Here is a 13519-nt window from a genome sequence, read left to right as displayed (position 1 = left end):
GAGTACAGATATCTTTTTGAATTAATGTTTTCATTTTCTTTGGATATATTCCCAGACATGTAATTGCTGGATCATATAGCAGTTCTATTTTTTTTTCTTCAGAAACAGAATTTAATTAAATCAATTTAAAGCTTAGTTAGTTATTTTTTTCCCCATTTATTTATTTTAATTATTTTCAATTACAGTTGGCATACAATATTATATTTGTTTCAGGTATACAATATAGTGATTAGACATTTATATACCTTACAGAGTGATCACACTTAAAAGTCTAGTACCAATCTAGCACCGTACCTGGTAATTACATTTATTGATTATATTCCCTGTGCTGTACTTCACATCTCTGTGACTATATTTGTAACTGGAAATTTGTACTTCTCAATGCCTTTTACATTTTTGATCCATCATCCCAACCCCACTTCCATCTGCCAAGCACCAATTTATTCTCTGAATCTATGAGTTTATTTCTGTCTTGTTTATTAATTTATTTTGTTTTATAGATTGCACATATAAATGAAATTATGTATTTATCTTCCTCTGCCTGACTTATTTCACTTAGCATAATACCCTTTGGGTTCATTCATGGTATCAAACTATACTACAAGGCTATAGTAATCAAAAGAGCATGGCGGATATTTTTTCACAATCTGTGGCTTGTCTTTTAATTGTCTTAGCAGTGTCATTTGAACAGTGAAAGCTTTATATTTTAATTAAATTCAATTTATAAATGTTTTTAATGTATTATGCTTTTGGAGTCATACCTAACAAATCTTTGTCTAACTAAAGATTGTAAAGGTTTTCTCCCATGTTTTTATTTAGAAATTTTGTAATTTTAGATTTTATATTTAGGACTATTATTCATTTCCAGTTACTTTTAGATATGGATGGCAGTTCTTTTTTTTTATACGCATAGTTTTAATTAATTACTTTTTAAATTAAATATAGTTGGTATACAGTCTTACATTGGTTATATTAGTTTCAGGTAGACAATATAGAGATTCAACATTTTTATAACTTACAATGTTATCACCCCACTAATTCTAGTGATCATCTGTCACCATGTAAACTTACCACAGTATTGTCACTATATTCCCCTTCCCCTTTTCATTTATACCCCCAACCCCTCCCTTCTGGTTACCACCCCTTTGATCTCTGTTTCTGTCAGTCTGTTTTTGTTTTGTTTGTTTTCTCATTTTGTTTTGTGTTTAGATTCTACATATAAGTGAAACCATATTATATTTGTCTTTCTCTGCCTGACTTTTTCACTTAGCTTAATATTCTCTAGATTCATTCTTCTTGTCTCAAATGGCAAGATTTTTTTTTTTATTACTTCATAATATTTCATGGTGTGTGTGTGTGTGTATGGATAGCTAGACATCTATCTATCTATCTATCTATCTATCTATCTATCTATCTATCTATCTATATCACATCTTCTTTATCCATTCATCAATCGCTAGACACCTAGGTTGCTTCCATATCTTGGCTATTGTAAATGATGTTGCAGTGAACAAAGGGGTGCATATATATTTTTGAATTATTATTCTCATTTTATTTGGATAAATACTCAGAAGTAGAGTTTCTGTGTCATATGGCGGTTCTATTTTCAGTTTCTTTGAGTAACCTCCATACTGTTTTCTATACTGGCTGCATCATTTTCCAGTTCTACCAACAATGTACAAAGATTCCTTTTTCTCCACATCCTCACCAACACATGTTATTTCAGTTGTTCAAGTACCATTTGTTGAAAATAGTTAATCTATTTGTTTGAATAGTCTATACACTTTTATCCAAAAGTAGTTATCCCTATACATGTGGGCCTGTTTGTGAACTCTCTCTTCTGTATTATTGATATGTTTCTCCATTGTTTTCTTATACCATATTGTCTCATCAGCAACAAATTTATAATGTCTTGAAATAAGGTAGAATTAGTCCTCCAATTTTTTTTATTTCTCATTGTTTTTGTTATTCTAGGTCTTTTGCATTTCCACATGAATTTTGGATCAGCTTGTCAATTTCTAAAATGTCTGCAGAATATTTACTGGCATTAGATATAATTTATCAATTTGAGGAAAGATGACATCATAATAATTCTAATCTTCTAATCCATGAATAGAGTATATTTCTTTCTTTATTTTAGTTTCTGCTAAGTTCTCTTGGCAACATTTTGTAGTTTTCAGGTTTTTGTAAATATTTGTTTGCTTGTATTAATTACTAGGCATCTAATGTTTGTTGATGCTATTATACAACTTTTAAAATATTCAATTGTTTATTACTACTATACAGAAATTTTTACAGCAATCCTGCATCCTGCAATCTTAGTAAATGTATTAGTTAGTTCAAGCAGCTGTTTTTTTGTAGATTCTATAGTTTTGGTTCTTTTTTTATGTAGAGGATTATGTCACCTGCAAATGAATATAATTTGACTTTTCTTCCCCCTAATCTGGATGCATTTATTTTTGTTTTCTTATGTTATTATGCTGGCTAAAAACTCTATGATAATGTTGAGTAGAAGTAGTAAGAGTGATTATTTATCTCTGTTCCTAGTTTTATTTATATTCTGAGTTATTTTATCAGGAATGGATGTTAGATCTTATCAAATAATTTATCTGCATTTATTGAGGTCTTCACATGAGTTGTCCTTTTTTGGCTGTTAAAATGGTAAATTACACTGATAGACTTTTAAAATATCAAATAAATCTGTATTTCTGGTATAAACCCCACTTCATCATTATGTGTTATCCATTGGTTTTATTGTCAAATAACATCTTTTTTAGTTTTATTGATTTTTCTCTGTTTTGTTCTGTTTTCTATTTCCTTGATTTGTCTTCTAATCCTTTTTTTTTTTTTTTTTTTAAATTTGGGTTTAACTTACTTTGTTCCTAGTTTCTTCACGTAAAAGCTGTGGTCTGTGATTTGAGACTTTTTTTTTTTACATCTTGCATATAAGGTCAGTGGTAAAATTTTTCATATCCTCATTAAAATTCATGAGCTTTCTCCTGGAAAATGGTTAAGCTATTTGGAAACAGTTTTATCCTTTCAGGTCTTGCTTTTAAGTTTGCTAGACAGGAGCAATTATTTCCTACTATTGAAGCAAGACCCTTTCAATTACTCTACTCAAATTTCTATTAATTAGAAAGTTTTTGAGCCTGGTTGGTATTAACAGGCACTATCCTTGGCCTTATGTGAATTGAGGAACTCTTCTTTCTAATCCTCTGTGTGGGTCTTTCACCAACCGGAAGTTGCTGGAATGCATATGCATGTGCTTACTGCTTAGCTGAATACTCCAGGAGGACCCTATGCAGATATCCAGAGTTCTAGTTCAGTTGTATTATCTTCTTTGGCACTGCTCTGTGAGATCTAACCACAATTTTCTCTCATAACTCTTAGCTGTACGCTATTCAAGGAATTACCTCTCTGTTTGTTTTGTCTGTGCTGTGCTGCTACCTGAAATCTCAGGCCGTAAGCTATGGCCATCATGAATTACTTAGGAATCACTGTCTTTCATTACCTTATGTCCAATGTGTTGACAAGACTTGTTTTGCATACTTTGTTCAGTTTTTTAGTTGCTATATTGGGAAGGAAAATGTAGTCCTTTTTTTACCGCATTGGTCTGAGTGGAAGTTTGGTCTTTATTTGTAAACTTTAATTGCCAAGGCATGTATATGTGGTTTAATCATTCATGCTGAAAGCTTCATGAAGAACCTGGTTTTATGATTCTTTATATTCCATATATAGCTCTGAGAGCATGATGAGTGTTTACTAGATATATGATGATATTTAAAAGATAAATAAATGTTAGTAATCATAATCTCATTTTGTTTTGTTGGTTTTGGTATATAATACTGAAAAATACAGTTCATACAAACTCAATGACTATTAAATAGAAATATACTGAAAATATTGGGTAAACACTAAGTGAACACGTTGTGAAAGATAAGGATGATTAAAATATTTAAAATAAAGAATATTATGATACTACATTTAGTAAAATGCATTTTTATCTGATGATTTTTATTAAATCCAATTAATCGTAACCCATTATTTTTTTTAAGCAAAACTAGATGTGGATATAAAAATGCCTTTATCTTCACTTTAAAAATATGGTATTTTAATTTATTTCAGGTGATTGTCAAATCTGGGCCAGGGACTTTCCTCAGTTTGGCTGTTTATGACAATTATATCTTCTGGTCAGACTGGGGAAGAAGGGCTATCCTGCGTTCCAACAAGTACACGGGAGGGGACACAAAAATTCTCCGTTCTGATATTCCACATCAACCAATGGGAATCATAGCTGTTGCCAATGACACCAATAGCTGTAAGTTACAATAGGAAGGAAATGTGTTTCTTAATTAAATAAACCCTCAAAAAAATGTCTCTGTTTTGGTAATACTTAGTTGGATTTTGCTTTCTTCAAGTTCCTGGGGACAGTGTTCAGGATTTAATTTGAGTTTCAGTATATTGAAATTATCTGAAAGGATTAAGGCAACTTCTGTGGTTCTTTATTTGTCACCAGAACAATTCATTTTTAATCATCTGCTTCTGCAATTCTATTCCATTCTCTATCACTCCTCATCTTTGAACATTCAGATCAACTTGTTTCCATGAAAATACCACTTCATTATAAACAAGCTTTGCATCTGGGCTTAATTTTTTAAATCATTGGAATACCTACAAAATTGTATTTTACGGTATTGGTGAGGTTTCTAGGGGTACTAGTGCATTTGATGCTGTGACATCCTTGTCAAATGTGTTAAATATAGTGATCTGTGTTACATATGTTTGGATTTTCAAAAGTCCGGAATTTTCCTTGTTTCTGACATATTTTTGAGAGAGTTAGGCAATCTAACAGTTTACTGTTAATCTATATCTAATGTAGCACAGGAATTCAATACAAAATGTTACCAATAAAGCTTTTTAATTGCAGGTGAACTTTCTCCATGTGCATTATTGAATGGAGGTTGCCATGACCTGTGCCTTTTAACGCCTAATGGGAGAGTGAATTGTTCCTGCAGGGGAGATCGAATATTGCTAGATAACAACAGATGTGTGAGTAAGTAAAGAGTTTTGAAAAAACATAGATGGACATTGGCATTGTTTTAATACATTCATGAAGTTTTATTCTCCTCCAGTATTAAAGGCCCAGTTGGTTTATCTTCTATTCTAGAAAGAACTCAAGTCACCATTACACTTAGTTAGAGCACCACATAATAATGTTAACCAAACAGAGTGACAAATGGTGTATCACCCTGATAGTGGGCTGGAAGATGTTGGGCTAGCTAGAGAAATACCTGTACACAATGCTCATCTGGAAGCTTGTGGCTATGACTTTGAAAATCCAATCAATAGCAAAATAAATTAAAGATGAAATAAACCAGTATACAGGCTGGTACCAATAGCCTTGTAGTAAAACCCCTCACATCCCATCATGGTATGTAAATAAGACAGAATGGCTCATGCAGCCTATTTGTAATCATTTCTAAACTGTTAATTAAGAATATAACATTTCAGGCTTGCATGATGTTTATACCTTCCAAAGGCATTAAAATCTTTAATTAGTACCATTGCAGTATATACTTATTTACAGCTTAGTTTCAAAAACTCTTTCCAAAATAAATAGGGTTTAAGTGTTCCAATATCACCATGAAAAATTACCCGGTAACATGAAAAAAGGTTAATTTCTCTTTAACATTAAGACTTTGTGAATAAGAAAGATAAAGAGAAAGTATCTTTCTGGAAATTGGTGAACTCATTCTCACAATGTGTCAGTTTTTGACATTTTTTCTTTCTTTATCTATATCCTCATCTCATATATTTTCATCTTTGAAATTCAACAGAGCTGCATACGTCTGCATTATAAAACTAAGTGCCAGAAGGTATAGGTATCTTTCATTTTCATCTCCAATCTTCTTCTTCTCTTTACCAGGCGGATCTTCTCTTTTACCTGCTCTTTACTTTAATACAAGCACTTTGACATCATTTTATTTACCTTGGAAATTACTATGTCTAATATAAGAACTTAGACATATTTCTTACTTTGCAAATTGGTATCACAACCCAAAAGGGTACCTCTTAGCAAAAGAAGTAAAATACTTTTATTTACAACTGTGCCAAACAAATGAAGGAATGATGCCATTGGTCAGTAAACTTTAAATGAATATAGCCAATTTCAATAATTCAGCCACGATTCCCATATTTCATCCGAACCTATCACTTCCTAAATTGCTAAGGCCATTGCTTAACCTCTCTCTTTCAGTTTGCCTTTGTGGTTTCAGCTGTAATGGTCTGGATCTGATGCCATCTGGAATGTTATCCATGCATTAGAATCGCTCATGTTTCTTTCACAGGTCACTTCAGGCCAGTAGTAAAGTGATGCCTTCGGTCAGAACAGCAAGGCTTATTTGTATACAGTAGATGCCTGTCCTTGCTGCAAAATAGATTAGATACATCTGTCCCTACTAAGCCACCTGCTTCTCTCTGTTGATGAGAGGGAGTGAATCAGACAGAAAACTATCATTTTAAACACAGTTGTATTCACATAAGACTGTAGCATGATACTAGATTCCTCAGAGCTGACAAACCTTTATAAAAGCAGCCTGTATCCATTGTGCATTCATACTGAAATCTGTGGTCCAGCAGATAGATTAGAAAACAATTATTGGCTTCCTCTTCTCAAATTCATCTTTGGGAAAGAAGAATGTTTCTGGTATATCTGCGTCCACATCTGAATTAGTTCATCCAGATCAGGTCATGGATGTTAATGTCAGAGTTAAAGGGGTGAAAGGTCATTCACCAACATGTACCTGAGGGTAAAGAAAGAAAATAATTTCTTGTCATAACCCTTGACAAAAAGATTAGGCAATTCCATTTCACACAACATTGCTAGCTTATCACCACACATAACAGAAATAAGAGTAGCAACTATATTAAGATAAATTACCTTGTAAAAGAATCAGAGGGCAGCTGAACCCCATTGTTGTTTCTAGAAAGAAGCAGAAAATGCTCAATACTGTTTCATCAAATGAACATACATAAACAAGACTGTGCCCATACAGTGTTTGTTTTGCATAATAAAAACTTATTTATTATGAATATGTTTTGTTTTTTTTTCCCTTCAAAGGCACAATTATTATAAAAGTATTTTCTATTATAATGATTAGTTATCATTGGAAATGAGATATTAGATAGGATGCATTTAAGACAATATGAATAGACTCTGGAAATGTGAATAGACTCTCAGTAAGTGGCTGAATTTTGTTCTGTTCATGATCTAAGATGATTGTGTGTAGTAATGTCAGCACCCTTCATAACATCCGTTACTTTAAAGTTAACAATATTTTCAGATTTTAAATTCTTGGTTACTTTCTCTGAAATGCATTCTACTTTAGCTACTGACCAATGAAGTTTAGACTTCACCAACAGGGAATAAAATAATTTATCTTTAGAGAACGTTGTTATCATTGAAAGAGTTAAAAAAAAAAAGTCATAGACAGATAGGTAGATTGATGATAGATAGATAGATAGATAGATAGATAGATAGATAGATGATAGATAAATAGATAGATACTCTATTAAAATGAATTAAATTCTAAGAATAATAAAGAAATAAAACACTGGAAACTTCAAATAGTAGTAGTGGCTGTTTGACTATTCCTGAAATAAGGCTTAAAAATAAATTGACAATAAATTGTAAAATTAAGCTATATTTCCTACATATAGTAGAGGTAAGTGAATTCTAATTACCTCCAACACAAATAATAGGACTAGATTTTACTGTATAATTACAACTAGTGAATTGAGTACCAGCAAACAAATAGCACATAATACAACCAAAATATTGGATTACAAAAGTGGGCTAGTAAATCTGTTTTTTAAGAATAAAAATAAGGCATTTTTTCCTGAGAGAGCTCTTTCTAAAAACAGGGGTCACATATTGGCATTCCAAGGATGAAACCTACTTGTAGAAAGGGTCTTTTATGTTTTTGTGTGTTTTTTTTGTTTGTTTGTTTGTTTGTTTTTGTACTTTGTGGCTGCCTGCCTGCACTCACAATTTGGGCCAAGCACATAAAAAGTCAGTCTTTTAATTTCTTATGAAAATTCTGAAACTTAGACATGGGACAATGTGGCTGTGGCCAATAAAAGCCCATAGGCATCTGGTCCATGTGCTTTGTAGATTGTCATCGGCCTCCACAGATCCCTGTGCATTTCAGGGCACAGCTGCAGGCCATGTGTGGCAAGAAGAGAGGGTCTGCTCCCTGCTCAGCACCACGGACAGGACAGGAGGGTGATGAGGATAAATTTAACAATTAGAGTACTTCTGAATGACAGATGCTGCTACACTGATTGCTTCCAAAGGTAGTTGGGAAGGAAGAAGAGTTGGAGATGAGATTTAAGTGTGATGAATCAAGTCAAGCGTTCAAAAATGAGAACTCTGTACTGGTAAATTTCAATGTACTGAAGAATATCTAATAGAGTCCAATAAGAGAACTCAGAAACACCTTCAGTTTGTACAAAGGTCCTTTAACTGCCTCTTTTTTTAAAAATGTAGTTTTAAGATAGACAGCTAACCAAGATGCCTACATATAGTCACCCAAATTTAAGTCCCTCCTTTTTCTCCATGCAGGTACAGTCACAAAATGCTGAATAAAATACATGGATAAGCATAAAAGAAAAATGAAGTTAGATAACTCCCTAAGGGAGGGAAAGAAAAAGGACTCAAAAAGTGTCTCTTTGAATTTTTTATTTTTTTGTTAAGAAATGACATGAACTATTGCCCTTTATTTAATTTTATATTTCAATACATTTTAATTTTTTATTAAATTTATTGGGATGACTATGATTAGTAAAGTTACATAGATTTCAGGTGTGCAATTCTGTAATACATCATCTGTATATCACATTGTGTCTTCACTACCTAGAGTCAGTTCTCTTTCCATCACCATATATTTAATCCCCTTTACCCTCATCTACCATGCTTCTCCCCACTTACCCTGGCACAAGGATTATTCAATGTACAAGATTATTCAAAATCAATCAATGTGATACACCACAAAATAAAGGATAAAAATCATATGATTATATCAATTGATGCCGAAAAAGCGTTTGACAAGATACAACATCCATTTATATTAAAACACTTAATAAAATGGGTATAGAAGGAAAATACCTTAAAACAATAAAGACATATATGACAAACCCTCCCCTAATATCATAATTAATGGTGAAAAACTGAAGCCCTTAGTTTATTTATATAATTAAGACTAAGGGAAACAATTGTTCTGGTATCAAAAATGTGTGTTATTGCTTAAAAACACTTACTTTTTTCCTTTTAGCTAAAAATTCCTCCTGCAACATTTATTCAGAGTTTGAGTGTGGAAATGGAGAGTGTATTGACTACCAGCTCAGCTGTGATGGCATTCCTCATTGTAAGGATAAATCAGATGAAAAACTGCTCTACTGTGGTAAGTGTCCACTGTGGGATTTGCTCATTTCAGAGGGAAGTTTACAATTTTTACAAATATTTTTTGATTTGATTGTCTCCATTTGGTTTATATATATGGTTTCCTTAATGTCTCTCTTTAATATGTAAATCTAAGAAAATTGATTTGGCTTTGCTCTTGTTCATATGGGGCACCTTATTTCCTGTCCATCATCCATGATGTTCATTGAAGAATTTTCTCATGGTTTTCCATCCACGAGGGACAAATTTAAACATAGCAGGATCCTGTCTTTTGAGCTGCCCAGTTATTTATCTTTAGCAATAGGTTTTAGGCTTATATTCCTAAAAATGTAAGTCAGAAATATCAGTTATTGGTGGATATTGCAAGCTTACATTTGGAGCAAAGGTCCATCATCAGTCAATAGCATGTTGTTGAATTGAAATAAAAGTTTTGCCTATTCAATTTTTTCCTCCAGGATTGCCCCAGGGATAGGTCCTTAGGTTCAAAGGCTGATTGTTTTAACCATGGTCACCATCAAGCATGGAATTCCACCAGCTATGCCTCTATATATGACACCGAGTGATAATCAAACTTCCCTTCTCCCTGGGGAGTAGAGGTTGGCTTTTTGACCCTGGTAAACAACTGATATTCGCATTCATTGCAAAAATATTTCTCCCGGAAATGGGTGTCTGTGCAAATCATGAATAGTTATTGTAGCACTGATCCAGATAATTTCTAAATTTATCTGATTTACTTTTGTGCTATAATATAATAGTATTGGCATTGTATGCTCTGTAAAATTTACAACTATATATCTGGAATTGCTACATTTGCTTTATATTTTTCTCCCTTGTTCCATTATCTGGGTAATAATAGTTATATCTAAATATTCAATGAAATGTTAATGCAAGAGGAAGATGGAGTTTGCTGAATTCACAGGCAGTTCTCTCATTCCTTCACACTGCAGAATAACACATCCTCGTTTAAAATGATAGTCAAATGTGATTGGTCTGTGATTGGTCTGTAACTAAAATCTTAGGGAATTTACCTCAAATGACATTTTATTGAATGAACAGCTATGTCCTGTACACTATGAAAGTATTAAAGCATATAAAATGTAATAATAATCAGCTTACAAATTCACATTTATTATGAATTAGCTTGAGAATGTATTTCACATTATTTTTATCTTCTTAGAAGCCAGATCATATTTGTGTGAGCAGAAATTGGCAAACTTTATTTTTAAAGAGTCAGCTAGTATGTATTTTAGGTTTTGTGGGGCATACATGCTGTCTGTCACCTATCCTCTACATGTTTGAATTTTTTGTCAGTCCTTTAAAAATGTAAAAAACATTCTTAGCTCCAGTCATATGAAAACAGGCTCATGGGCTTCATTTGGCCTGTGGGCTACTATTGGACAACTCCAGGTATAGATTCCAAGCTTCAGAATCATACCTGAGGTTAAATCTTTGTTTTCAAACCTACTAGTGTGCGACTAGTGTGAGCAAGGGTACATCTCTGTATTTTAGTTTCCTGCTGCAAAACCAGCTTAGCTTGAGAGCATTAAATAAACAAGTATAGGTTTACATATGCTCAATATAGATCCTGGCACAAAATTAGTGTTCATGGCAGCTATTATTATTGTAAGTAGTACCTTCTACCCCAAAACAGAAAATGTCAGGAGATTCTTATTAAGGTAAATAAAATTCAGAAGGCAATTATTTTTCTTTCTAGGAAGTTCTGGTAGACATTGTTAGGTGACTTTTAAGAGGAATTTATGGTTATTTAGGGGAGTTACATTCATTGATTCAGGAATACATGTTTTGTTACTTTTTGTTTCATGTTATAAAAGCCTCAAAGGATGAAAAGGAGATAGGCGATAAGTGTTGGAGTGTCTTTATTACTTTAGAGTTGTTTATTTTGTTGGAATTGAATATGTGATATTTGTTTATTTCTGTGCTGACTGAAATGCCAGAAACTCTAATGAGGGTATAATTTGAAGGAATCTTCAAGTATGGATCACTGAAGTCAAGACACTTAGTCAAATAGGCTCCTTAGTGAATGAACTACTTGAAAATGCATGAATATTCTAACCCAGAACTTTGATACTGAACAGCACTTGTTTCATAAATCCATAATCCAGTTGTTATGCATGAAATCTCATCTGTGATTTTCTTTTTGTAAAAATTTTTCAATAAGACCTTTAATTATGTCTTTCTACTTTTCTTTATAAGAAAACAGAAGCTGTCGAAGAGGATTCAAGCCCTGCTACAATCGTCGTTGCATTCCTCATGGAAAGTTATGTGATGGTGAAAACGACTGTGGAGACAATTCCGATGAATTAGACTGTAAAGGTAAAAAAATATATGTTGCATCAGACTGCAAATATTATTATACTAATTGTTTCCTGAACTTTTCCAAAGTGTGTTCGTGAGAGTACTATGGTTTCAACTTTTTGGTATATAACACCTACATCTATGGACCACACTTTGGTAAATTCTGTTAGAGGGGAGTTATTAGAGTTAATTGAAAATTATGACTGTTTTTCTGCTTCTGGTTTCTATTCCTTTGCTCACTTTAAAACTCTTGTCATATCTCACCTTTTTAGTTCTATCTCTATTTATTAGACATTTCTACCAGAATATATAATACTGTATTCACTGCTACAAAAACTTTTCCCCTTTTTTCCTCAATTCTCTTTTTTACACATGATCTCATATTTTTTTTAATGACTGGACAGAAAACCTTGGTGTTATCCATGATTCCTCCTTTCACCATATTTTATCACTTGTATGTCCAATCATCAACAAGTCTTCAAATTCTTTGAAATATCTTCTCTTTCAATTTACTTTGAATCTGGATTCACAGAGTAGCTGTTTAAATACTTTCCCTACCTCTACTCTTTCTAATTAATCCCAGTGCTGTTAGTCATGCTAACATTATTTAACAGTTTCCCATGGTGATTACCGGGGACAGATCAGCAAACCATACTATCTAGCATAGTCTACATTATGTGGCTTTCTCAACACTATGTGGATGCCAACACTATGTGACTTTGGACAAGATACTTAACCAATCTGTGCCTCAGTTTCTCAAACTGTAAGAAAAAACAAATTACTGATTAGTATTAAATAAACATAGAATAGAACTCAACATATAGTAAATGCTATGTAAGCATCTGCCCTTTAAAAAAAGAAATCAATGCCCTAACGAATAAACACAAAGGGAATTTCAATGTTTACAGAATAAGTGACATGTTTTTGACTGACATTTAAGGTTTCTTAAAATCTGGACCCAACAGATTTTTACAAACCAATTTCCGTTTTAACATCTTTCCATTCATTGAATACATTTTATTGGGAAAAATTCATTGAGCACTGAGACATAAAATTTATGTCATGTGCCTGCCCTCACAGAGTCCAAACTCTAAGTGAAAGGCAGTCATTTATCAGACGACAATGTGTATAAGGTGCTATGATTGCACATATAACAACATTTATTTGGGTCTTAGAAATATCCTAAAAGTTTTCGTAGACTACATTACATTTAAACTGAGTTTTAAACTATAAATAAGGTGGAATGTTCAGAAAAAAAGAGAATTCTGAGTAGAAGGAAAACTGAAAACTGCAACTAATGTTGTATGGTTAGAGCCAGATTATATATTAGGAAGTGTTAACAAAAAATGAGGCAAGTTAGAGGAAGAAGGAAAGGTATGAATGTGTTTTTTGGTGCCCTGTTAAAGAACTTGAATTTTGTCTTGTAGTTACCAGAAAGTCATGGGAGGTTTAAAACAGACCAAATATAATCAAATTTACATTTCCAAAAAAGAAAGAAAACTACGACTGTGCAAAAGAAACTCTAATACTGAGATAGGAAAGACAAATCAGGCGGCTATTACAGCAGCCAAAGCTAAACATAAAGAGGAGGGAGACAAATATAATAGCATTTTAAAAGGTAACATGACAGGCATTCTTGGGTAATAAACATAGAGAAAGCATGGAAAAGATTAGAGGAATTTTGTGTTTTTCTTCTTCTTTTTTTTTTTCTGCTTTAAAGTTATTATTTTTATTTTTTTAAAT

At 32.7% G+C, this 13519-nt stretch overlaps 1 protein-coding gene across 5 annotated transcripts in view; it reads left to right on the top strand.

The window, feature by feature from the left end:
- LRP1B (LDL receptor related protein 1B) overlaps positions 1 to 13519 on the top strand; it is a 1798389-nt gene that overhangs the window by 1512712 nt on the left and 272158 nt on the right. For all 5 annotated transcript variants that reach the window (XR_012497488.1, XM_074335786.1, XM_074335783.1 and 2 more), the window contains 4 exons: positions 4126 to 4318; positions 4928 to 5053; positions 9333 to 9461; positions 11675 to 11794. Coding sequence is in view for 4 of the 5 variants with exons in the window: in XM_074335786.1 (XP_074191887.1) it covers positions 4126 to 4318; positions 4928 to 5053; positions 9333 to 9461; positions 11675 to 11794 (568 nt within the window). In the remaining variant the exon portion in view is untranslated. The remainder of the gene's footprint in view (positions 1 to 4125; positions 4319 to 4927; positions 5054 to 9332; positions 9462 to 11674; positions 11795 to 13519) is intronic.

This window comes from Rhinolophus sinicus, linkage group LG01, assembly GCF_036562045.2.
Source record: "Rhinolophus sinicus isolate RSC01 linkage group LG01, ASM3656204v1, whole genome shotgun sequence".
Lineage (NCBI taxonomy): Eukaryota > Metazoa > Chordata > Mammalia > Chiroptera > Rhinolophidae > Rhinolophus > Rhinolophus sinicus.
The sequence above is the reverse complement of the archived record's forward strand: the minus strand, read 5'-3'. Positions and strand labels throughout refer to the sequence as shown.